Source organism: Zymoseptoria tritici, chromosome 2, assembly GCF_000219625.1.
Source record: "Zymoseptoria tritici IPO323 chromosome 2, whole genome shotgun sequence".
In the NCBI taxonomy this organism is placed as follows: Eukaryota; Fungi; Ascomycota; class Dothideomycetes; order Mycosphaerellales; family Mycosphaerellaceae; genus Zymoseptoria; species Zymoseptoria tritici.
The window spans coordinates 3,662,357-3,685,448 of NC_018217.1; the positions used below are offsets into that span (position 1 = coordinate 3,662,357).

The 23,092-nt window shown below is 54.0% G+C and overlaps 11 protein-coding genes across 11 annotated transcripts; 5 read left to right on the forward strand and 6 right to left on the reverse strand.

Annotated features, from left to right (window-relative positions):
• Positions 1-125: 125 nt before the first annotated feature.
• Positions 126-878, reverse strand: MYCGRDRAFT_69140 (uncharacterized protein; the record flags this gene model as incomplete). The annotated part of the gene is made up of 3 exons (XM_003855197.1): positions 126-364; positions 415-618; positions 675-878. 3 exons carry the CDS (start codon positions 876-878, stop codon positions 155-157), a joined length of 618 nt encoding a protein of 205 aa, XP_003855245.1.
• Positions 879-2,506: 1,628 nt separating this feature from the next.
• On the forward strand, positions 2,507-5,647 carry MYCGRDRAFT_69142 (putative HAM-2, hyphal anastomosis-2 protein; the record flags this gene model as incomplete). Its single annotated transcript, XM_003855160.1, has 1 exon — positions 2,507-5,647. One exon carries the CDS (start codon positions 2,507-2,509, stop codon positions 5,645-5,647), a length of 3,141 nt encoding a protein of 1,046 aa, XP_003855208.1.
• Positions 5,648-6,501: 854 nt separating this feature from the next.
• MYCGRDRAFT_28056 (uncharacterized protein) lies at positions 6,502-6,906 on the forward strand (the record flags this gene model as incomplete). The annotated part of the gene is made up of 1 exon (XM_003855161.1): positions 6,502-6,906. A coding segment is annotated over one exon (405 nt), but the record flags the coding sequence as incomplete, so codon positions are not given.
• Positions 6,907-7,993: 1,087 nt separating this feature from the next.
• MYCGRDRAFT_108367 (uncharacterized protein) lies at positions 7,994-12,047 on the reverse strand (the record flags this gene model as incomplete). Its single annotated transcript, XM_003855196.1, has 3 exons — positions 7,994-9,333; positions 9,384-11,856; positions 12,022-12,047. The coding sequence occupies 3 exons, from the start codon at positions 12,045-12,047 to the stop codon at positions 8,161-8,163; spliced, it is 3,672 nt and encodes a 1,223-aa protein (XP_003855244.1).
• Positions 12,048-12,420: 373 nt separating this feature from the next.
• On the reverse strand, positions 12,421-13,122 carry MYCGRDRAFT_91263 (uncharacterized protein; the record flags this gene model as incomplete). Its single annotated transcript, XM_003855195.1, has 1 exon — positions 12,421-13,122. The coding sequence occupies one exon, from the start codon at positions 13,120-13,122 to the stop codon at positions 12,421-12,423; it is 702 nt and encodes a 233-aa protein (XP_003855243.1).
• A 379-nt stretch (positions 13,123-13,501) lies between these two features.
• On the forward strand, positions 13,502-14,077 carry MYCGRDRAFT_103509 (uncharacterized protein; the record flags this gene model as incomplete). The annotated part of the gene is made up of 1 exon (XM_003855162.1): positions 13,502-14,077. One exon carries the CDS (start codon positions 13,512-13,514, stop codon positions 13,857-13,859), a length of 348 nt encoding a protein of 115 aa, XP_003855210.1.
• A 1,179-nt stretch (positions 14,078-15,256) lies between these two features.
• MYCGRDRAFT_36641 (uncharacterized protein) lies at positions 15,257-15,817 on the forward strand (the record flags this gene model as incomplete). Its single annotated transcript, XM_003855163.1, has 1 exon — positions 15,257-15,817. One exon carries the CDS (start codon positions 15,257-15,259, stop codon positions 15,815-15,817), a length of 561 nt encoding a protein of 186 aa, XP_003855211.1.
• Positions 15,818-16,386: 569 nt separating this feature from the next.
• Positions 16,387-17,060, reverse strand: MYCGRDRAFT_69151 (uncharacterized protein; the record flags this gene model as incomplete). The annotated part of the gene is made up of 1 exon (XM_003855194.1): positions 16,387-17,060. The coding sequence occupies one exon, from the start codon at positions 17,032-17,034 to the stop codon at positions 16,387-16,389; it is 648 nt and encodes a 215-aa protein (XP_003855242.1).
• Positions 17,061-17,376: 316 nt separating this feature from the next.
• On the reverse strand, positions 17,377-20,316 carry MYCGRDRAFT_35514 (SNF2 family DNA-dependent ATPase domain-containing protein; the record flags this gene model as incomplete). Its single annotated transcript, XM_003855193.1, has 1 exon — positions 17,377-20,316. One exon carries the CDS (start codon positions 20,314-20,316, stop codon positions 17,377-17,379), a length of 2,940 nt encoding a protein of 979 aa, XP_003855241.1.
• A 429-nt stretch (positions 20,317-20,745) lies between these two features.
• On the forward strand, positions 20,746-21,449 carry MYCGRDRAFT_37202 (uncharacterized protein; the record flags this gene model as incomplete). Its single annotated transcript, XM_003855164.1, has 3 exons — positions 20,746-20,863; positions 20,925-21,015; positions 21,134-21,449. 3 exons carry the CDS (start codon positions 20,746-20,748, stop codon positions 21,447-21,449), a joined length of 525 nt encoding a protein of 174 aa, XP_003855212.1.
• A 724-nt stretch (positions 21,450-22,173) lies between these two features.
• On the reverse strand, positions 22,174-22,868 carry MYCGRDRAFT_69157 (uncharacterized protein; the record flags this gene model as incomplete). Its single annotated transcript, XM_003855192.1, has 1 exon — positions 22,174-22,868. The coding sequence occupies one exon, from the start codon at positions 22,795-22,797 to the stop codon at positions 22,174-22,176; it is 624 nt and encodes a 207-aa protein (XP_003855240.1).
• Between the last annotated feature and the right edge of the window lie 224 nt (positions 22,869-23,092).

The following is a 23,092-nucleotide window of genomic DNA, read 5'->3' on the forward strand; positions in this document are numbered from 1 at the left end:
CCTTCTGCATATCTATGTACGAAACACCACGGGCCATGACTACCCTCTGAACCACGTTAACCGTCAAAATCATCCAATTCGTTCGTTTCCTCCTGCGTGTACGAAACACCACGGGCCATGACTACCCTCTGAACCATCCTTCGCCATCCATCGATCAGAAGTTACCGTCAGCATTGCAGGTATTCCCACCAATGACCTGGCAGTTCTTCGCAATCCTCTCCTTCCCATCAATGCTGATCACCTTGAGATCGACTACATCGACTCCAAAGCCAGCCGACTTCTGGAAGAAGTTGTAATCCATCCGAGTGAGACCACTCTGCCAGGTAGCGCCGTGGTCGGTGCTGACTTGGATGTCCTTGACACGCTGCGAGTATTGTCAGCATCGGTCAACCGTCATGAGATGGACCGACATACCTTGCTCGCGTTGACCGCCTGAACGCTGAACCAGTTCGCCGACACACCCTCCTTCATGCGGAAGTAAATCAGACCGTTGAGCGGACAGTCGACGAATTCCCACGACAGTTGAATGATTCCCTTCTGGGGATCGTCAATCTTGCCGAAGGAGTTTTGGAACAAGTCGAGGCTGTGCGGTGGGCATTCTGGACATTGGTCGACAATCTGGTTGAAAGTTAGCGTATGCTCTGTGAAAGATGTGTATCGCAGTGTGATCAGACCATTGATATAGTCGAGCCTCTCAGGCCAGTGACTTTGATGCAAGCACCACAGACTCCGCTTCCCGCCCAGTCCAATTTGCTGATAGCGGTGCCGTCGATGCCAGTCGGGAGAGTATAGGAAGCGAAGGAGCACATTCCTCCCTGGACGTTGCCTCCGTAGAAGGTTCCACGGCCAGTGAATGCGTTGGCATAGCCCGCTGCCATGGAAGTGAAGATGAAGGTGGAAAAATGCATGATGATGGTGGTGATGATGATACCGGTGATGTTGAGGAGTTGAGAAGGTGATGTTTTGAATAATGCTCGAATGGTGGAAACAGACCTGCTCTTTATATGCGATGTTCTGGCCCATCTGCTCTTGGCCTGCCGCAATCTATCCAAAACATGGTGACGTCGCTTAGGTATACATTGCCAACCGAGATGGACAAGCGACTGGAGGAAAATTGAATCATCCAGATTCCAGCCACCGACACCAATCATCGTACCACGGACAACACCGTGTCTTCCATATCTGGAACTAGCTCAGTGTCAACTCAGTGAAACAGTGTTCAGTGTTTGTGCTCAAAGCGACTGGCGACATGTCGGTCCGATATGGGCGACGTCGAGGCAGACGCGAGACCCGGTCGATAGTATGATGGACCGAGTACATGGGGCAAAAAGAAAGGAGCCATTGGAGTGCTGCGGAGACCCCACACGCGGCGTGACTCGAGAGTGGTAAGCAAGACAGTATGGACTGCGCCATGGCTTCATATACCACCTGTAGGAAGCAGTGACAGCCACGCACGAGTTGCACAGCATTCGAAACAAAGGGCTGCATTGCCTTGCAGTAGTCATGAACCACCTTATCGCATAAAACGAGCGGCAGTCTTCTCAGCCGCCTCCACGAACCAGCGACCGCGAGCTCCAGAGGTGCTCGTGGTCATCGCGGATGAAGCTTGGTGAGACATTGGAACATTATGGTCCCGTCAAGGAAGTTGGTCCGTCTGCGTGTCCTGTTCGCGGTGCACAAGTGCGGCCGAGACAGTATATGGTCACGTTCAATCTGGTCCATGGCGAATCTGGTTCAAGGCGATAGTGTGGTTGATTTAGTGCTCGGCGCCCCCTGGCGAAACATCGGCGTGGCGCTTCGGGGGTCGCCAAATCTGTTTCCCGGGTCCAGTCATCACGGTCGTTGTCTTGCTGTCCGCGTTAAACAGCGAACCTGCATCATCATAGTGCATTGGCACAGTGACTAGCAATACTTGGTGGTGTCTGTCTAAGACAGCGGAGAGTACGCCGTGTATACCGTGATGGTAGTATTGCGGTCGTCGGAGACCACGACGTCCAAGTCGGAGACCACGTTGGCCAATACGTTCGTGCGATTGAGCTTTGGCTTCCTCTTTCTCCTGGAAATCTTCGGCGAGACGGCTCTTCTACGTGTCGGCAGTGAAGTGTCTCATTCGATGCTGATGCTGACAGTGAACGCTCGTGTGTTGCAGCCGACAGACGATGTCGCCAGACGATGACGCAGGACGTTGTCGCAGGACGTTGAGGCCTGAGGGTTGGAGGAAGAGAGGAAGGAGAGAAGGTCGAGATTTCGTCGAGAAAACCGAAGCTCTGGCTTCCGACATTGATTGTGAGCCCTTCAAATTGTATCAAATTATTGAAGCTCCATTTCACCTGGCAGCTCCATCCGACCTCACCTCTGCAGCATCACTCCTCGACACATGCGCTTTGTTCGAGGCTGCGCTACCTTCGCAAGCACGTATCTTGACCGTGATGTCTCAATCTGTCCAGAACACGTGACGTGTAACCCGAGCAGCACCCGCACTCAATGACACCGAGCCTACGCGACCATGGACGAAGTCGAGAACCCAGACCTCCCAGCGGCAGGGGAGTCGAGTCCCACGCTCAGACCTGTCGACGAAGATGAGGATGCTGGAGTGAGGCCCAACGCGGCGCACAAGCTTGAAGGAGATAATGCAGCGAACAACTCTACGCCGAATCCTCCAGCGACAAGAGCTGCTGTGCCCGCGAGACCGGGCTTGACACGAGAGAACTCGGCACCTCCACCTCAGCAACCGCCTCCAGCGCCGCCTGTTCAGTCCGTAGCCACCGAATCGATCGACTTCTCGCAAGAAGCTCCCGACAGTCTTACGCTTGCCGATCTCAAGCGTATACGAAGTACTTTCCCTCAAAGCCAGCCGACTCCGAAACAACAGCTGGCGGACGACGAGAAGGTTTACGACTTTGACTACAGAGACTCCCAATCATTCCCGGTCGAATTGGAAGAGTGGTTCAGCTATAGTGAGGACGAGGAGCTCAAGTTGAGGAAGTGCAGATCAGTGTTCAACGATGAGTGGAGGAGTTCGGGGGATGGGAAGCATGACTGGCTGGACATCACCGAGGATGCAAGGAGAACGTTCGCGAAGAAGTGGATGAAAGTGCTGGAAGACGGTTCAGACGAAGAGCAGGTCACAAAAGCGCTCATGATATTGACATACATTGGTCTGGGTGTATGGGAAGAGACCGCTGGTCGTCGAGAAGGTTGTGCATTGGAAGATTTGTTCTCGGATAGCACTTTTGGTGGTTCGAGGCTTGATGAGTATGGGTCTTCAAGCTTGCAAGTACAGTGGATTGTTGCCATGGTGGACACTCTGCACTCGTGTGATGGGTTAAGGACGATCTACTCCACATTGAGAAAGATGTGCGAACGGGACTTTCAAAGCACTGTTCCTGAGGCACCTTCTCGGAATGAAACCCAAGCAAGGCGAGGTGACGAGAGTGTGGAGCTCTGGTGCTGTCTGACGCTGATGTATCTCTTTGTCGAGGTTGCGCGTTCGACAGGCAACGGACAGGCTTTGAAAGGGGATGTCCTCGCATTGGAGCCGAGCTTCCTCAATTATATCACACAGATCGTCGGACGGTTACGCTGGGATGAATCATCTCCCGTCCCATTGACGAAGATGCTGCTCCTCGCATGGAAGGCGATTCTTGCATCCTTTGGAGGCATACAAGATGTCGAAAAGGTCAAGGCGAGTTTCCGGGAGAATCCCGACGAGATGGATGCTCGAGGCCAGCCGATCATCACGGCTTCTCCATTGGACTACCACCTTTTCCGACAGGAGATCAATTCCAAATATCCAGCCTATCAGCCTCCACCGCCACTGTTTCCTTTGGAGCCAGAGAATAACAGCATCTTGCCTCCACTGAAGCATCGCCGTCCGAGTTTTGCCATGTCTGACTCGGCATTCACCGGAGCTCCTTCAGTAGGAACTGCGTCGATCATGCATCAGCCTGTGCATATCGCTACGCCTGCTCCGTCACCTCCACCATCTCCCGCCGGTCCTGGCAAGGCCGGAAAGAAACAGAACTACCAAACGAACCAGATGTTTCCATTCTTGTACCCTCCCCTCGACGCCAGCAGTAACGAGTTGGGAGGAAAGGGGAGCACCGAATTGCAGGATGCACTTGTTGGCCGCAAGTGGCAAGGTGCCGACATTCCAGCGAGTATTCTCGAGGCCGCAGAGCTATTCGCTACACGTATGCGAGCAACTCGAGGTATGAAGCAACTGTGGGAAGCTCGAGTCGACTTTATGAAGCAAGAACGAGGGTGGAAGAATCCGGATGAGGATGACTTGCTGCCCGTCGATGACGATTTCGAACTGGTGCCCAAGGCAAAACCCGAAGACACCGTCGAGCAAGGACAGCCAGTTCCGCTGACCGACGAGCAGCGACAGCTGAACAAAGTCAGCCAGTACTACCGAGACTCACTACCACATTTGCAGAGCGTTGTCATTGTTTTGCTCAAGGCAGTGTTGCAGAATGTCACCGACCTGGTCACAAAAGGCAACGGTCAGAATGGTCTGCAAGCTGGTATTCAGTTCAACGATGTGAACGGCATCAATGGCTCAAAGCCTCTCGAGAATGGTCTCAACGGCCACTCCGACGGCATCGAGAATACCGCAGAAGAGCTCGACAAACTGCGCACGCAAGAGATCGCCGCAAAAGCACTGAGCGCTATTCTCCTCCTCCTGCTAAAATGGTTCAAGGTCACCCACATCCTCCAATACGAGTACATGACCCAACTCCTCCTCGACTCCAACTACGTTCCTCTAATCCTCAAACTCTGGCAAACGCAAGAGATTGGCCGAGCATGCCACTACAAACTTGACCGCTCCGACCGCAACTTCTTCGCATTTTGCAAATCCACCTCCCGCCAAGCGGACCCCGAACCAACAACCTCAATCTCACCCAACGGCGTTCCCACATCCGACTCGGAGGACGACGCTGCTCCTCCACCTATCAAACGCAATCGCGACGCCGACCCTGACACCATCCTCTCTCCCGTCTTCGAGGACAGCGAATTCGCGCATCCGCCCGAGATCGACGAGCTTGGCTACGCTCAAACCCCACTGCCAACATCCCTGCTCAAGAACTACTCCTACCGCAACATGTTCAGTGCGATCAACTATCTCCGAGTGCTGCAAAAGGTCACCCGCCGGAAAACCCATCGCGCACTGCTGCTCGTGAGCTACAAGAGTTCCAACCATCTTAAGAAGACGCTCAAGATTCCTGTGCAGCAGTTGCGATTCTACACTCTGAAACTCTTCAAGTCACAAGTCCCATTCTGCGGACGCAAGTGGCGACAAGGAAACATGAAGATCATCACAGCAGTATGGCTTTCTGTTCCAGCGGAGTTGAGAGACGACTGGTTGTCTGGCGGCGGAGGCGGCATGGGCGGTGCATGTGTGGGAGATGTGGATGGTACGGTGGAGGATGCGCTGCCGTTGGAGCAGAGTCTACGGGCGTTGACGCATTGGTGGAATGTAAGGAACTTCACGGATGTGATGGGTGTGGACAAGGGCATGTTGGAGGAGGAGATGGACTACTTCTCGAGAGAGCTGGAGAAGATGGAGATCAGCCGGGAGGAAGAACTGGGCGATGAGCAGGCTCTGGCAGAGGAAGGGTGGCAGGGTCCGATTGAGGGGTATTGAGGAGGAGTTGTCGGATGCAGGCTGGCAGGCAATGGTTCAGTCTGGTCGCAGTCTCATCATCCTCGTGGGACTGTTCCTCGTGGGGTCTATACACATGCTCTGCGCTCCCACGAACATCTCGGCTAGTTAGCTCAAGAGCTATTAATAGCGTTGGGTCTTGATCAAAAGTCTTCTTGCATGCGATAACCTCAAGGACATGCACAATGCAAACGGCTCGCGACATCGCCAGCAATGCCTTCCAAATCGCTCGATTCGCAACACATGCGACAATATGGGCCTCAAAGTCGACCTTCCGCTATCTGACCTCTGGCTACCGCGGAGTCTGCCGGGTCTGCAACAACCTCCAACCACACGGCCACGAAGACACCTTTGGCCGAACTCGAGCTCCATGGCATGACAACACGAGGACGCGACTATCTGAAGAAGTTGCAGGAGACCTAGCTGCCACACCTAGCCTGTACATCCCGGACATTACAACGCAGAAGATCCTCGAGAGTCGAGATATTGACCCGAAGACTGGCCGTCCGATTAATGACTGTCCATACTGCCGTTTGCTGTGTAATATCTTCGATGCGTTCTTCGCGGATCGATGGATGAATTGGGTGACTGAGACGAGGAATGGGATGGGTTTGACGGTTGGATTGATGATCCGCGAAGGACGACCGCTCGTTATCAATTGTGTTCGCTTTACATACGAAGTTCCGGTCGTCATGTATCCTCGGGTTGATGTTGAGGTGTACGTTGACCATGCTCTGGAGACGAATCTGGCGGGCGCTCCGTGTGTTGGCGTCGGCGGTCGAAGAGCATTGGACAACCGAGATGAGCAGTCCGCGAAATTCTTGTTCAATTGCGTGAAGCAATGCGTCGAAGAGCATCCGAAATGCAACGAGCCATCTGCAGTGTTCAATCCGACTCGCTTGCTCGACATCGGAGGACTGAACGATGTCATCTGTTTGTACGAGACCAAAGAAACGGATCCTCAACTCCAGTATGCGGCTCTCAGTCATTGTTGGGGAGGCAGTCAACCCATGAAACTCCTCACCGAGAACCAGCAAGACTTCAAAATCAGCATACCAGTCGAAAAGCTCCCTCCGACCTTCCGCGACGCCATCGCAGTCAGCAGAGAACTCTCCATCCGCTACCTCTGGATCGACTCCCTCAGCATCATCCAAAACGACCCTCTCGACTGGGACCGCGAAGCCGCACAAATGGGCCAAGTCTACTCATCCGCCTTCCTCGTAATCAGCGCCGCCTCCTCCGCCAACGCCTCAACCCACTTCCTCGGCCCTCGAGACGAGAGCATGCTTCCCAAATCCTTTCCCTTCACCCCCTTACCTAGCAACACCACCATCCCCATCCTCGCCCGCCGCCGCCACCTCCTCGCGGTACCAATGGAGCAAGGCCTCTACGAACCGCCTTTCACCTCTCCCTGGGCATCGCTCAAGCGTCCAGATCCGCTCTTCACCCGCGCCTGGTGTTTCCAAGAATCCCACCTCGCAACCCGCATTCTACACTTCACGTCCACCAGCACGCTCTTCGAATGCCGCACCCATCGTCGCAGCGAAGACGCCCTACCTCCCTACCCTCTTCTCTCCCGTGGTCCCCTCCCCGTTGTGCCCGACGAGTTGCAATGGCGAATGCTAGTCAAGTCCTACACTTCCCGCCAACTGACCTTTCCCAGCGACAAGCTCGTCGCTATATCCGGTATTGCCGCTAAGTCTCCGCAAGCGAGTCGTGGAGCACGATACCTAGCTGGTTTATGGGACGAGTCTCTGCTTCTTGATCTCCTCTGGCAACCCATGCCCGGCGCATCGAAAGAACCTCTCGCGTACGATGCAGCTGAGCAAGCGGCTCCAAGTTGGAGTTGGGCGAGCATTAATCGTGGCGTGACGTACGATGCCCTCCACGATTTCACACTCCTCGCGGAAGTTCTGTCCGTTGAAACGAATGTGTCAGGAGTAAATCCTTACGGCTCCGTGCTGGGTGGTACGATTGTTCTGCGAGCGAGATTGGGACGGTGTAAGATTGCGTGGAAGGCGGAGGTGAGTCAGCATCGTGCGTATTTGGTTAGGGAAAACGGGTCGAGAAGTGTGGAGCAGCATTTCATCTCCGATGGGCTGCTCGTTGCGCAGTCTGATGGGTCGAGGTTTGCGAAGCGTGGGCAGAAGGGAGGTGAATGGGGCGATGGTCAAGACTTGGACGCGGCGTTTGTGTGTATTGCGAAGACGCCGTGGGTGCATATGGATTTCGTGGGACTTTTGGTTTCACCGAGCCGGGACGTGAAAGGGGCTTTGGAAAGAGTGGGACATATCACGAAGGTCACGAAGGAGTGGTTTGAGAGTGGAGTGGAACAGGAAGTTACGCTGGTCTGAGAGATATGCATCCTCTGGCTGTCGTCAAGGACTTCGTGATAAATTATCGTACGTAAATGTAGCAGCGCCTCTCCATCGCCATTGAAGCGAAGCGTCTTCTGAGCAATGCATGCTCGTTCCAGTCGATGATCACTGCATCATCTAGAAGATCTCTTCCAACCTCTCCTCCTCCCACTTCTTCTTCCCCTCTGCGACCTCATCCCGAACCCTCCAATACTGGTTGTTAAACTTCCAGTAATCCTCACCAGTAATCGGATGTTTCTCCCTCGTGAACCATCTCGGAGTAAACTCCTCTCCCTTCGCCTCTCGCGCCCTGCGTCTTGCCCTTTGTCCTTCCTCGACGCGAGTCTTCTCCGTCGCAGCGAAATCGTACTCGCCTTCTTCCATGGCGCGCTGATCAGGTCGTAGACGAGAGTCGGTAGGTGGAAGTAAGGGTCGAAGACGATCGGGGAGATCATTAAGCGTGACGACAAAGGGCGTGACGTTGAATGGGATTTCGCCGGGTGGTGGACGATGATGTGCTTCCCAGACGAGGAAGGCTTGGTTGTTAGAGCTCTTGCTGTGAGAGGCATCGGTGGGCGGCTCGACGGAGCCTTCGAAACCTGGCGTGAGACGGGCGTAAATCTTGTCGTTCCAGCGACCGCCGATGCTCCAGCGGGTTTTGCCATCAGCATCGACGACCTTGCCGGTGACGTGGAAAGCGGAGCTGGCTTTCCAGCCTTTGGGCTTGAAGTCGAGGTAGCAGACCTCACCGGTCGTCCAGTTCTTGACTTCCATCGGACCGTAGTTGTCGACTTGAGGGTTGCCGGTGATGATGCCAACGACGCTGGAGGTGACCTTCTTCCATGTATAGAGCTCCTCTGGTGCTCCATTCGACGGTCGGAGATGCAGGAACCAGGTACCAAGAGGATTGAATTCGAATGACTTTCCGTAGAACTTAGATTTGACTGCAGATTCGCCGTAGTACGTCCACTTTGGACTGTCGGCGAAAGCTGCACCGACCGGCGGGTGATGTGTAACCTGCTCGATGAAGAAGCGGTAGTTCAGGTCCGGTCGAACATATTCGTAGGTCTCGCCGAGAAGCGGGTTGAAAGGCTTCGCCACTCTGCCAATCGTGCTGGCGTACTCGGACGCGGCGAACCCAGCAACAAATACCAAGCGCTCGGTCGAGTCATCGCGATCAGCAGCCACGTTCAGTAGATCGGCGTACTCCATATCCTCGACAACACGGTACAGAAGCGATGTTGGTTCATTGAATGACACTGGTAAAGTCATCTTCGTCATGTCCTTGCCAATCATAGATTTCAAGATGCCCTGCAGACAGTCAGCAATGGTCGGCAAGACTCCAAACATTCAATACTCACCCAAAGTCCGACCTTCGGCCTGTTGTCAGCGTCCAGCTTCAGTCGCTTTCTGAAACCGTCTTCGTAGCCCTTGTAGCTTTTCGAGATCTCCTTGGCTCTTTGGTCACGATCGCTCTCAGCCGGCTCCGCTGCACCGTCGAGCTTGGCATCCAGAGTGTGCTCAGGCTGTCGGGGTTGGAGGGATGGACTTGGCATCGTTTCGAGGACCTCGACTTCGCCGGCATCAATGGCATCGAAAAACTCTTCCTCGACCTCGCTGTCATCATCGGAGACCTCGTTGTTCGTAAGCTCGGCGATGGTCGGCCGTCGTTGGATGGAGGTAGCAGCAGGAACACCGAGTTCAGATTCTTTCGCCGAGAGGACGTTTGACTGCGAGACGGATCGTGAAGCTGTCCCCTCAAGAGCCTCCTTGAGAGCCTTTTTCGTTTTCCGACGTTTATCCTCAGACTCGCCGATGCGGTTTTCAAGCGTCTCCTGCTCCTGTGCGACCTTGGCCATGGAGTCTTCCCACAGTCTTCGGATATTCTGCTCGCGCTCCAATCGATATTGCCAGTACGCCTCGTGGTCCTTGGAAATCCTCAGCAGATCCATGAGCATAGACTTGAGATTGCCAACTGCATTTTCGTAGGATGACAATGCTTGCGCAACGGTGGCATGTCCGATGGCCATTTCCGGGTTGTTTGCGATTTCGCTTTTCAGAGCGGCGGAAACTTGCTCCAGGAGATCCAATTGCAGCTTAGCTGACTGAGCAGTGATACTGAAAGCGTCCTTGTTGGCCGGTTGAGGTTCATAGTTGCTTGCATCATCACCATATTGGTCGTCGTCGTCCTCACCATCGACGGTACCAGAGTTTGCTCGGCCGATCGGTCTCGTCTGACTCACACCATCCGCTTCGCTGGGCTCATAGGTGCTCATTCCATCACCTGCAATGCTTCCGCCGAATTGAGAAGTCGATCCGACGCCCACGCTTGCCGCCGCGGCGGGATGGAGCGTCGATGCACCATTGCCATTTTCCGTGTTGTTGGTCTTCAATTTTTCCAACTGCTCATGCCTGGCGTTTGCTTCTTTGTGCTCTCGCTTCATCTCAGACTTGGCCTCATCTTTCGCCCACTGAATGGCATTGTTCAAAGCCCAGAACCACCGTTTGCATTCGATTTGATGGTTTGCCTTCATGTCGTATCTGACCGAGCTCTTTCCGTGTATCTCGAAATGTAGCTTATCCTTGGGATCCATGTGCAGCTTTGCGATCCGCATGTTGATGGCACCTCTGCAAGCCATGCTAGCATCGTCCTGGTGTTTGTAGTACGAAAGCACACCATCCTCAAGCACGAACCAGCGCAACTTGTAACCTGAGGTGTAATTTGTCCACTTTTTGAGATATCCTTTCATCTCTCTGCTCTCCTTACTCCCTGGCCCACCATCGGTTGGAGCTCCAGCAGCAAGCCCGCCATCGCCGAGGATTGTCTTCTCTTGAATGCTTCGCTGTGCAGCCGCTGCGGCCGGAGATTTCTTCAGTATCGCCTTTGTGCGATCGTCTTTGGTGACATCCTGTGGCAGCTTTCCCCTTCGGTCTCGACGGAATGGGTCCGCGCCGTTCAGCAGAAGGAGCTGTGCCAACTTGACGTCCTTCTTCCTGGCCGCCTCATGCAGCAGACTGCCTCCATCCGATGTCGTAGCCGGGTCTGTGGCTAGTTCTGGGCCGTTGAGATCAAGGGTAGATTGCACTCGTGTGTCGTTTAGCACCTGTTCAAGAGCCTCGTAGTCTCCAGCCGAAACCAACTGCTGGATGTGCCGAACGTTGCTGTCGATGTACACCGATCTTGCCAGCTGCAGGAGCTGGAAGATCTCTGGGTTACGAGCCAAATCTAGTGCAGTCTTGCCTTGGTAATTCGCAATCGAATCGTTGATCTCGTTATGCTCCAGCAAAATCTTAACAACTGCTAATCGGCCGAGTGATGCAGCGACAGCCAGAGGTGTGTTCCCATCCTTATCTTTTGCGTTGACGTCCGTATCTTGCTGCGTGAGAACGTACTCGATCATCGATGTCTCTGCACACTGTATGGCGAGGTGTAGTATCGTGGTTCCCTCCAGCTTCGCTTCTCCATCAGAGCGAGTTGCCTTGGCTATCGCGGATGTGTCTCCACTGCGTAGGGCCTCGAATACCTTGAACAGGCGTACGCTTTGTTCCAAAGTCGCACCTTGTGTTGTGGAGCTCGTGGCTAGCGAACTGGACTCGACCGGCGAGTATGGATTCTGAGACGATGTTTGCGGGTTGGTCATGGTGGTAGAAAGGTGCGGCCGGTTCGACTGCATCGAGGTTCGTGAAGGCGAGAGGTGCACGGGATTGTCGGAGTTCGCCATGCTGCCGCCGTCGTCGTGGTTCTCGGTGGAGATTGATTTCAGAGTTGGGACGTCTCCTCTGCTGCCGATACGGTGGAGGACTCGTGAGATTGAGGATTTATTCCGCTTGTGCCTAGGAAGTGAGGGTTAATGCCGATGTCCTCCCTGCTGCTGGCAAAGGAAGAAAGTCCGAGATCGTTTCCCCTCTCCTTGTGTAACTCGAGAGTGCATGCGTTCGTTGGTGGGTTGGGAAAGAGCGCAGGGGAGGGGAGGGCTAGACTCTTCCAGTCAGACTTACGGCGTGGCAGAGGATGAGTCTGACATCTTTCCTTTCTTTCTCTGCCTGGTCTTCTTTCTACCAGTCCAACAGTACAGCGACGATGTCAAGATAAAGAAACTCGGGACTATCGAGGTGAAACGGATGGTTGGGTTACAGCCACGAGCTCTCCACGCAATGACGCAAGTCCCGCATTATACGGCTAAAGACGAGTTCTAGCCGGATCGGTTTGGCGAGATTCACTTCACTTTTCACATGATTAACCAACAAGATTGCATGTAAGTTAATCTCTTCGTGTCTGCTATCCGCCCTCTGCTTCTCCTTGCGTGCCCGAGCTGTGCAATCTTCACAATTGCTCTTGTGTTCCACCACGTGTTTTGCGGACGCTCCAACTCCATCTGCACCTCGTCAACAAGCACTTCATCCCACCTTCTCCTTCTGGTTGTCATCATCATCGTCCTCTTCCGTGTCAATGTCCATCTCCATCTCCGTATCCATCATAGCACTGTCCTGCCTCTCGGCGAATCTCTCCTCCAGCTCCTCTGCGCTCTCCCGCTCATCCTGACCTTCCAGCACTTCGCCTTCCTCGGTCCCTGCTCTGGTTTCCTGGCTGGAGTCCGTCGACGAACCTTCCTGCGCCTGCTTCGGCTCCCTATCAACGATCCTCCTCGTCAACGGATGATACGAAAACTTGTTCCTCAGCTTCGCCGTGATCATCTCCGCCGCGTTGTTCATGTGCACTTGCAGTCGACCAATCTCGTGGTTCTGCCACTCAATCTCGGCTTGCGCCAGCTTCAAACACCGAATCGTGTGCCGCCGTCCGAGCCGCTCGACGATCGACATGCTGCGCAGCTCCTCGACGTCGATTTTGCGGCCGTCGAAGAAGGCATCGTCGCTCAGCTCGATGTTGTAGGTGGCTGACCGTGCGAGCGCGATGAGTTGGAAGAGCTGTTGGTCGAGGATGATGTCGATCTCCTTGACTCCCTCGTGGAGCGCTTCGTGGAGGTCGGAGAGAGAGTGGTGGGTGGAGGTGAAGTAGTCCGCACGTGTGATGCTACCGGACAGCCAGAGGCGGAGTTCATTGACGCGGTCGTCGCCGGTAGTGGGCTCGAGGTAAGACATGGTGCGCTGGTGTTGGCAGTAGAGTGGGTGAGATTTTGGTGCTGCGAAAGCGCGAATGTTCAAGTTCTGGTTGGTGAAGTGATCGAGCGCGTGACAACAAGATTGTAAGTGATTACTTGCTGGCTTCACGACGATCGAATGGCTTCTGAGAAGTCACTCCTTCAATTCTTACTCGAATATTGCTCCTCACTACTCGAAGTGTGAGCTTGTGAAAGAGCACGGTCGTGCTTGCCTCGCGCTACACTACACTCAACAATCAGACATTTTCGCAAATCTTCCTCGAACATCCACCTCGCATCTGAGCCTCACCTCAACAAAACGCCGACACGAACATCCGTTCCTTCCAACTGGCACGAACCGAAACCGCGAACCCCAAATGACACGAATCGATGCCGCTCCTTCCCGCCGACATGGTCCGAGATTATGTGCCTGCGGCTTCGACCCGTAGAGTCAAAGAAAACGAGACCGATCCGGACACCGATGCAGCCAAGATGGAATCGCTCCGAAACTGTCTAGTCGCAATGCAATCTCGAGCCGCGAAACCAATACAGTGCACACCCATGAAGAATCGTGGTGGCACGTCCAAGAGTGGAGGATCAGGATCACGATCGCTGGATGCTCATGGCGATGCTTTGCTCTTTAACACCACGCCGTACCCGATTGGCCATCCCAATTCGGCGTGCATCCATGGGGATATGGACCGAGGCTACACGGGTGATCCGAGCTGCACGATGTAATATAACCGTCCGAGGTGCCAGTTTCATGTTGAGTGTAGATGCATGCTCCGTCGGGATAATCGCCCTCGGGTAAATGCTGGTTGATTCCATAACAAAGCCAATAGTTGTTGTCGTCTGGGGGAGGAGGGAAGTAGATGGGCTCGCCGAGGGAAGTCGAAACCACTGCAAGAATGATAGAGAGCCGAAAGATCTGCATGGTTGTCGATGTAGTCCGGAGTGTTGGTCGTTCGTGAGTGTATGGCCGTTCTTGGGGGTTTGTTCGTGTCGGGATTGAAGAGAGAAAAGGTCGAGCGAGGGGGGATACGGCGATACATATATCCCGACCCTACCTGACAACACTCCCTGTTCGGATGTTCGGAGAGACCAAGTGTCACGATGGCCCGCGCCAAAGTGCGCTTTCGATCCTGGTCCTGGTAACCCGTGGTCTACCATGGTTGGGATTGGCAGCGTGTGGACACTCCCCTGTAGGCTTCATGGGGCAAGTCCAGGGTAATTACCGTGATTGATAAAGATCAGGCCAATCCGCTCATAGGAATACCCCTCTGGAGGCGACAAGGGAGTGTCCACTCCCATGTGTCCACACGCTGTACGCCTGAGTCCCAAAGCATGAAGCAGCGTCTGGACCATGGAGACGATACTGACATCTCCGCGGGATATCTATCTAAGGGAGCACCTTGCTGTTTCGATCCAAAACGAATGAAGGCACCCATCTTGCTGCCTCTGCCTTGAGGACGACAGACCAGCCGGAACATCTCCGAGTGAGGTTAGCTACCACTGGAAGACTTGAGCTTCCAGCTACCAAGAAGAAGGCAAGCAGTGAAACGAATCAAGAACGAAGCAGAGGGAAGGAACCGGCGCGAGTTGGGTCGAGACCACAGCAGGCCGCTTCGGAAAGGTGTTGGATGCGATCATTTCGGATCTTTGGGCTTTGCTCTGCTTCTCTACGCCATGTCAGACTGTGAAGAGGCATTCTGTTGGAAGTGGAATGGGTGATGACCGGAACATGGGACGACTAGGAATAAGCAGTCATGGTGTCAAGTGGGCAGATCGCGAAGGCCGACAACAATGTGATCTTTCGAACTCGTTATGCCGTTGGTCTTTCATCCGTCCACTACGCAGCCAGCCGAAAGAGCAAGTACTTCCTCGCCCCGATCCTGCCCCGAAGGTGTCCCAACAGCAGATATTGTGACGAGTGATGCCGGTAACGAGATGCGAAAAGGCAAGCTCAACAGGACCCCGTCTACCTGCCTTATTCGCAACCTCCGTCTGACTCCAGATCCTATCGTTCCGGCAGACCTCATCAACCCACAAACCATCATCCCTCGACACTCAACAGCCTATCTATACCATCATCGGAATCTCGAACCACCTCCAACCTACCAAGAAATCCATACACCATGTTCGAAACAACCTTCACCCACTCCTCGACCGCAACTCTTCCACATCCAACTTCAATGTCTCACGCTCTATCTCTTCTCCACGACTTCAACACAGTCATACACCTAAGCCCCGAATGCAACGGATTCCGAGCCATCCCATCACCCGTCCCAAACCAAAAAGACGACCACATCCAGCACTACGAAGTCGAAGACCAACTCCACTTTCTTCCCAGATATCTCTGGAGTGGTAACGTCAAATATACAGCCGACTTCCTCCCGCAACACGACGGCTGCGACATCACGGTCCACGCACCCGGAGGATTGACGAGTCATACGAGATGGCGGCTGACGAGGGAAGCGGTGGTGGCTGAGACTGGACAAGCAGGGTCGGAGAACAAAGAGTTCGCTAAAGATCTCACGGATGAGGATGGGACGGGTGTGTGGTATGTGCAGATTGTGAGCGAGGCGGCGTGCAGTCTTACGTATGCGAATTTCGTCAAGGGGTTCCTGAAGGATAGTCATCAGAAGTTGTTGGAGGCGTATGTGGAGAAGGTCAAGGAGGGTCCGGCGAGGGCTTGAATGAGAAGCAGCGGGTGGGAAGATGAGTAGGATCCTGAGAGAGTGGTCTTGGGGAACTCGAGCGTTGGCTAATATCGACACCTCTACTTCTTCCACATTTCTGGACCCACGTTGTCAATCACCAGTCAAGGTCGGGATCGCACCAGCCGAACAGCCCAACACTTCTCTTGCAGAGGCAGTCGAAGAGCGGACTTGCAGCGGTTTGCCGTGCGATGTGCTCAAACGCCAGTTTAGGAAGGCCTTGTATATTTTCCGCGCTCGTTGTCAATAAGTCCCGCATACAAGGCTCGCCTCTGCCTCACTTCCAGGTTGATGGGGCGAGATCTTGGCTTGACAAGAACAAGGCGCTCGCGGTATGGTTCTGTGGCACGGAAATACCTGCTGACGCGACCACAGAGCTATCTGTATGGGCTCAACTTCTCCAAGGCGCGGCATTGGACGCAAGGCTGCTAGCGGGTGAGATCTGACGTGTGCGATATCTGTCAAGGGCGTTTCGAACAGCTGCAAGTCGGTCCTTGGGGGTGGTCGGGGAAGGGCGGGACATTCATCTTGACCGGCCTCTTCCCCATCTACATCTTCGCCCTCTCCTTCGCTTCACCCTCCTTCGTCTTCTCCTTCGGACTCACCCACATCCCCTCCGCCTCCGCATGCACAACCCCACCCTCCCCCTCCACCCTCCCTTTCGCCCAAACCTTCCTCCCTTCCCCCTCCAGCTTAACAACCCAAGCCCTCACCATCACCGTCCCGGGCGTCCGTACAGGTTTCTTATACGCCACATTCAACTGCACCGTAAACATACTCTCCACACCCATCAACCCCCGATCGTGCAGCGTACTACCGATTGCCCGGCCCAAAGTAGAGTCCAGTAGAACCGCGATGACGCCGCCGTGGAGGAGGTTAGGATGCGCATTCAGGTCGCTGCCGAGAGTGTAGAATCTCCGCATTTCGCCGCGGGTGGAGGCGGGTTCTGGGTAGGTTATTGATTCGGAGCGTGGAGTGGAAGAGGAGCGGTAGAATGAGAGGACTTGGTGGATGGTGGAGGATGTGTTCCAGGTTTTCGCCATGAGGGTGTGGCCTGCGCCATTGTGGGTCAGGTTTCGGGAGGAGGGGAGTATTTTGAAGGCTGGGTCGGAGAGGGTGGGTTGGACGTAGGCGATTGAGGAGAAGTGGTCGATTGTGGATTGTGGGACCGGGTGGGAAGGGCGGTTCTTGCTCATGCTGAGTGGTGGAGGCACGATGCTTTGCACGTTGCATTCGTTTTGGTTTGAGATGTTGTCGATTGATGTGATCGTGGAAGTTGTAAATGTCGTAAGCCGAAAGAGCCGAGCCGAGGCTAGTGTCTGCTCCCTCCAATTTCGTCAACGGCTGATCGCTAGTGCGGAACGTTATGTTGGAGAAATCGTTCTTATTTGAAGTATAAGTGAGTGGGTCGTATGTTCTGTTCCTGTTGGATATGGATGCCTCATATGATATAATCTCAAAGATCCACTCATCGTAATATGCATCCATTCTTCCGTCCGTTCAACAGCGACCGCCACCTCATAAGGGAAGACATTCTCTCAAACAACCTCCACCTCCTTGTCTTCGGCAACATCATTCTCATGCCCTCTCTTGACCAGCACGAATCCCACTCTCCTCCCTTCCTTTTTCAACACCTCCTGCAGCGCCTTGTCTTCGATGGCAACGTCCACGACGTCCAGCTCCGAGATGTCGCCCTCTTCCTCATCAACCTTGCCGGCTCCTCCGCCGATCAACGCCGTATCGAAATGCGTGTACCGCATCAGACTCAGCATCTTCGCATTACCAGCCGAGTCGCGACTCTCTTTTCCTTTCCGCTCGATCTCAGCCTCTCTTGCATCGACGTCCACGCTGCCAAGGGTTTGCCAGCGTCTCGTCGTAGCGGCAGGAACTTCGTCGCTGTCTTCGAGATGTACGACCTCGATCTCGGGTCTGTCGCTTAGAGAAGCGAGGTCGTTGCGCTCCGATGAGGTCTCGGTATCATCTCCAACAACGGGAAGGCCATTGCCGCCACAGCTGCAACCCAGCAACTTGTGAGTCTGGCAATCATCGCTCTCGTCCAGCTTGAAGAGGTCGCGGAGTTCTGCTTGACTGAAGCCGCTGGCGGCGGACTTGCCGTCTACGATACTCTCCGCCAGCCCGGTCTTGCTGATCTGACGCTGGAAGATCTTCTCGTCGAGAGCACCTTGCGTCAGTAAGCGGTAGATGTGGCAGGGTCGCTTTTGTCCATCTCGATGCACGCGGGCCATGGCTTGCAGATCGGTCGCAGGATTCCAGTCCAAGTCGTAGAGGATGAGTCGAGACGCCCCGATGAGGTTGATGCCGACGCCGCCAGCTTTGGCTGAGAGGAGGAAGACAAAGGACTTGGTCTTGGGCGAACGGTTGAAGGTGTCGACCAGATCTTGACGCTTGGCGACTGGTGTTGAGCCGTCGAGGCGGAGCCAGCTGTAGCCGAGAAGTCCGATGAAGTCTTGGAGCACGTCGAGGGTCGAAGTGTAGTTGCTGACAAGGACGACCTTTTCATCGGTCTTGGTGTCGATCTGGAATAGGAGGTCGTCCAGGACGGCCAGTTTTCCACTCGCATGAGGTGCTTTCAGGAGAGATTGAGGGATGTGCTCGATCAGGTCAGCAACCCTCTCTTCATTCCCTTTCTCGTCCTTCTTGATGAGCAATTTCGGAGCATTGCAGACTTTCTTCAGCATGGTAATCAGCCTCAAGACCTCCGTCGGTGTGTTCATCGCAGCCACGAAGACAGGAGCCTCGATCACCGCTCTGTAGATCTGCTTTTGGACCTTGGTGGGCTTGCAGAACACAACATACTCCGTCTTGGGAGGCAGATACTTCGACAGGATCTCAGAGGTTCGCCGCAAAATGAACATGTTTGTGATGTTGGCCAGCTCCTCACTGCGAGCCTCTCCCTTCTCCAGAGCCGCTGCGGTTGCACCGGGTTGTCTGGAAGCCACGATCGGACCCTCAAATTCTCGCTTGAAGGTTGTGTACTTGCCCAAGACACTAGGATTGACAAGGTCGACCATCATGAAGAACTCTGAGAGGTCATTCTGAATTGGCGTGCCACTGAGAATGATCCGCTTGTCAGTGTTGAGCGATTTGATCGCTTGAGCAGCCTTGTTGGCCGCCGTCTTCAGACGATGACCTTCGTCCGCGATGACAATATCAATCTTGGCTTCTTGGAGCTGCTTTTGGACCTTGACGAGCTTTTCGTACCCAATGATCATGATGTTGTAGCACTTTCCTTTGGTGAAGTCGGTGATCCGATTGTGATTGTCTGCGACGAAGACGGAGATACCAGTTTTGCCCAGCCACTTGTAGATTTCCTTCTTCCAGTTCTTGATCACAGTGACTGGGCAGACGATGAGAGCTTTCTTGATGAGACCAATTCCTGGCTGGGCGGGATTCTGAGCTGGATCCTGTTTGAGCAGAGTCCACAGAAGTGCGATGGTCTGTAATGTCTTGCCCAACCCCATCTCATCGGCCAGAATTGCACCTTCACCATCAAAGTCTTTCATGCCCATGACGCACTCGTACAGGAAGGAGACTCCCACTCGCTGATGCTCTCGCAACGCTCTAGTGAGGATTGGGTCGACCACTACGTCAACCATCTGCCTGCCTTTCGGCACACTCTTCGGCCGCTTCATCACCAGTGCATTCTCACCATCCACCTTGTGTCGTGGGACAGCTTCCTTTGCATTCCGCTCCTGGTGTTGCACATTGCTGTTTATGACTGGCGTCTTGAATGCGTTGTTTGAAGTCTTGCTCAAAGCTTGCACTTTTGTTGTAGGATCCTTCTGATGTGCAGCGATCTTCTCCTGCCGGGCTTGAGCTTTGTTGGTGACTTTCTTCGTCCCGTCAATATCCTTGAGCAAAGGCGCCTTCTCAACCTTCTTACTGCCGAGGAACGGCCTTCCAGCGAGGTAGTCTTCCCGTGAGATCATCGTGTCGACCTCGATTTCTTTGCCGCCGATTGACAGTTCAGATCCGATGAGAAGTGGTCCTTTGCACACGCCACGACCAAGCTCCTTTCCGGAAATGTCCTGAAGCGTTGCATAAGTGCCCTTCACCGAGAGTACTCCATCGCCATCCCATGTCTTATTCTTCTTGGTGGTAAACTTTCGCCAGAGGACGTTGTAGTAGCTTTGAGTGACTTTCTCGGCCTCACTCCCTCCAGAGCTGCTGGGGTTTCGCACAGGGTCGAGAGGCTTCCTTGGAGCCGGTGCAACAAATTTCTTGGCCGCTCCACTGGATGGCGGGAGTGCTGTCTTCACAAGCAGAGTCCCGTTGGTGGCTGACCGTGTCACGTCGAAGCTGAGATCCCTTCCGTCGACATCATCTCTTTCGCTGATTCGACGTCGCTTTGCTGGAGGCTCGCTGGCTGGTTCTCGGGGTTCGCTGGCTGCTAGTTCTCGAGGTTTGCTGCCAACGAAGGCTGGCGCTTTGAACGACGGCGGCTTGAAGGGCTTCATGATGCTTGCGAGTGTGATTCTGATGGCGTGGTCGTTGATGTAAAAGTTGGGATGACGTGGCGAAGTTCAAGTTTGGGAGACGCGCTTGCCTCGCGGAATTGACACGCCGAGCGTGACTTCCACACATTCATCTTCACTCCATCTCTCAGGCCAAGGTTCAAGTTGCCCTGGCGGCTTTCCACATTGATGGATCACAATGTGCCATGTCAGCAGTCTTTCCGATCGCCATCCTTCTCGTAGAAACATGCACCGACCCTTTCGTCACAAGGTGACACCAATGTATCGTCGAGCTGTACCAGAGCTGGACCCCGCCTGGAAGGAGCGTAGATTCCACTTTCATCAATCTCACCATTTCATCAGAAAGACCTCATTGCAATTACATCTCAAAATCGCTCCATCACATACATTGAGCATTTGACGACAGCAAGCATGGCAGGCCTCATTGCCGTTCCCAGCGTGGACATCGCCTTCGTACCAGCGAAAGCCGGCGAAACCTTCAAGCTTGGCCCGATAACATGTCGGGTGATGGAAGATGGATCACATACGGGTGGGCGTCGATGGCAATACAGCGCTCTGCTATCGATTCACTGAAGCTCAATTCTCTTCAGATAACCGTATCGGTGTAGCCGAGCTCACCCTACCGCCCAAGACTCCCGGTCCACCACCACATTGGCATGAGATGCACGATGAGACCTGTGAGTTGTGATCAGACAATCCTTGACGACCTTGGAAGATGGCTTGACGGACTGACAGCCATGTACAGTCTGTACGTTCGCACGGCCCTTGCTCCAATCCACTCCTCTACCTAACCTCGAAGTCCAGACATCCTCTCCGGCACAGTCCGCTTCCACGTCCCAGACACCACAAACCCCGGCTCAGACAAGAAGACCGTCGACGCTCACGCCGGCGACTACATGGTCGTTCCCATCCGCGCACCTCACACGTTCAGCAATCCCGGCGACGAGCCAGCGAAGATTCTGTTCACTTCCACGCCGTCATTCTACATCAACTACTTCAAATTGTTGAGTCAGCTGGCCAAACCGGATACGCCCGTGCCGGCCGAGGTGAATGTACAAGCTATGGCGATGTTTGCGACGATTTTGGCGGACAAGATGCCAAGACGACCAGAGTAGTAGGGTGGAAGTGGGAGGAAGGGAGAGGCAGGCGAGGTCTACAGTCCGCCGAGTGTCTCTCGGCCGTGTGCCATGGCTGTGTACTTCAGCTTCGTCGTCAGGCGTTTCGCAGCCTCCGTGAAGAGTCCATGCTATTGCAATGGCACTCGAGACTCAAACAGTGTCAACTCAGAGCATTCTTCGCATGGTCCTGCAGATTTCCTGTTGTATCCACACTAGGTCAGATGAAGTAGCGAGAAGGATAGAGCGCCCGGGTGAAACATGGGTCTGTTCATCGTATCTCATCAGAATACTACAGTGAGCGTCTATGTTACGTCTAGCACGACCACAATATCATGCGAAGTGTCTTGCAGGTTTTCATTGAAGACAAGCAGGACGGGAGCGATGGATATGATCATCCTATACCGTTGTGTCCAGCTCTTCATTTCACGTTTCGACCAATCTTACCTATTTCCGAGAGCCGTCGGATCTCGTGTTCCCAGTGACTAGAAGGGAAGGCGTTGGAAATCCTGCGACACGGCAGAAAGGAGTGTGGAGGCGGCTTTTCTCGCATGGTCCTGCAGGATTCCTGGTATATGTCCGTGCTGTATGGGTATATTCCCGCTCTAGTCTCGAGCATCGCTTTGAGATACCCACAAATAGTCCGTCCTGTCTGTACATCACCACTGTCACATCCCCATACATCCAATCCCTTCATCTATACATCCTTCCACCTCCCTCACACTCACCCCTCCAAAGCCTTCCCAACCAACGCCCTCGCCTCATCCGTCATCGGCAACCCCATGGCCAACTCCCTCCCCCTCTCACTCATCTTCCCCCAAGTCTTGCTCAAAATCCCCACCATCTTCTCCTCGTCATGCTTCTCTTTAAACTCCTCGAACTGATCGTCCAAAAATACCAAACACGCCACATCCTCCAACACCTGCACCTCTTCATCCTCCTCCGCCTTCTTGAGTCCCTCCTTCTCAATCAGTGCTCGACACCGATCCGTCTCGTCCGAGTCATATCCACTCGACATCAGTATGCCTCCCACCTGCGCCGCTTGTCGTTTCTTGAGATCCGAGCGCCAGCGCAGGTAACCTGGTTTTCCATCCGGGTAAGAGGAGCGCGGCACTTCCCAGCGGCGAAAGTGTTGGCCGATGATGGCGAGGCGGAGGACTTCGGAGGCGGACGGGGAGCGTTGGGTGAGGAATTTCTCCATCTTCTCGGCGTAGTGGGTTTCGTAGGGTTTGGTTTCGCCGGAGGGGAGGGTGTGGGTGTTGGGGTCGAGGGAGTGGGATTGGTAGAGTTCGTTGCGGGCGGTGGTGAAGCGGTCTTCTTGCTTTTCTTCGGAGGAAGGGGAGGACATGGTTGCTGATGGTGATTGAGATGAGTGTGGTATAGCTGCTCTGCGTGTATGTCAGTGTAGGGGAGGGAGTTGTCTACAATGTGTTCGAGGGGAGTAGCAGATTCAGCAGGGAGATCCCTATCGCAACGATAGAAGAGGCTTGCAGGGCGTGCACGGTGCATTACGTGCACGGTCGCAATCCGAGGATCCTTCTATATTAACTACTACTTTAATAGTTAATATTATTACAACTACTAGTCGGAATTAGTTGTTTAATAGCTTAAATTAATCGCAATAATTATATCTATTAGCTCTA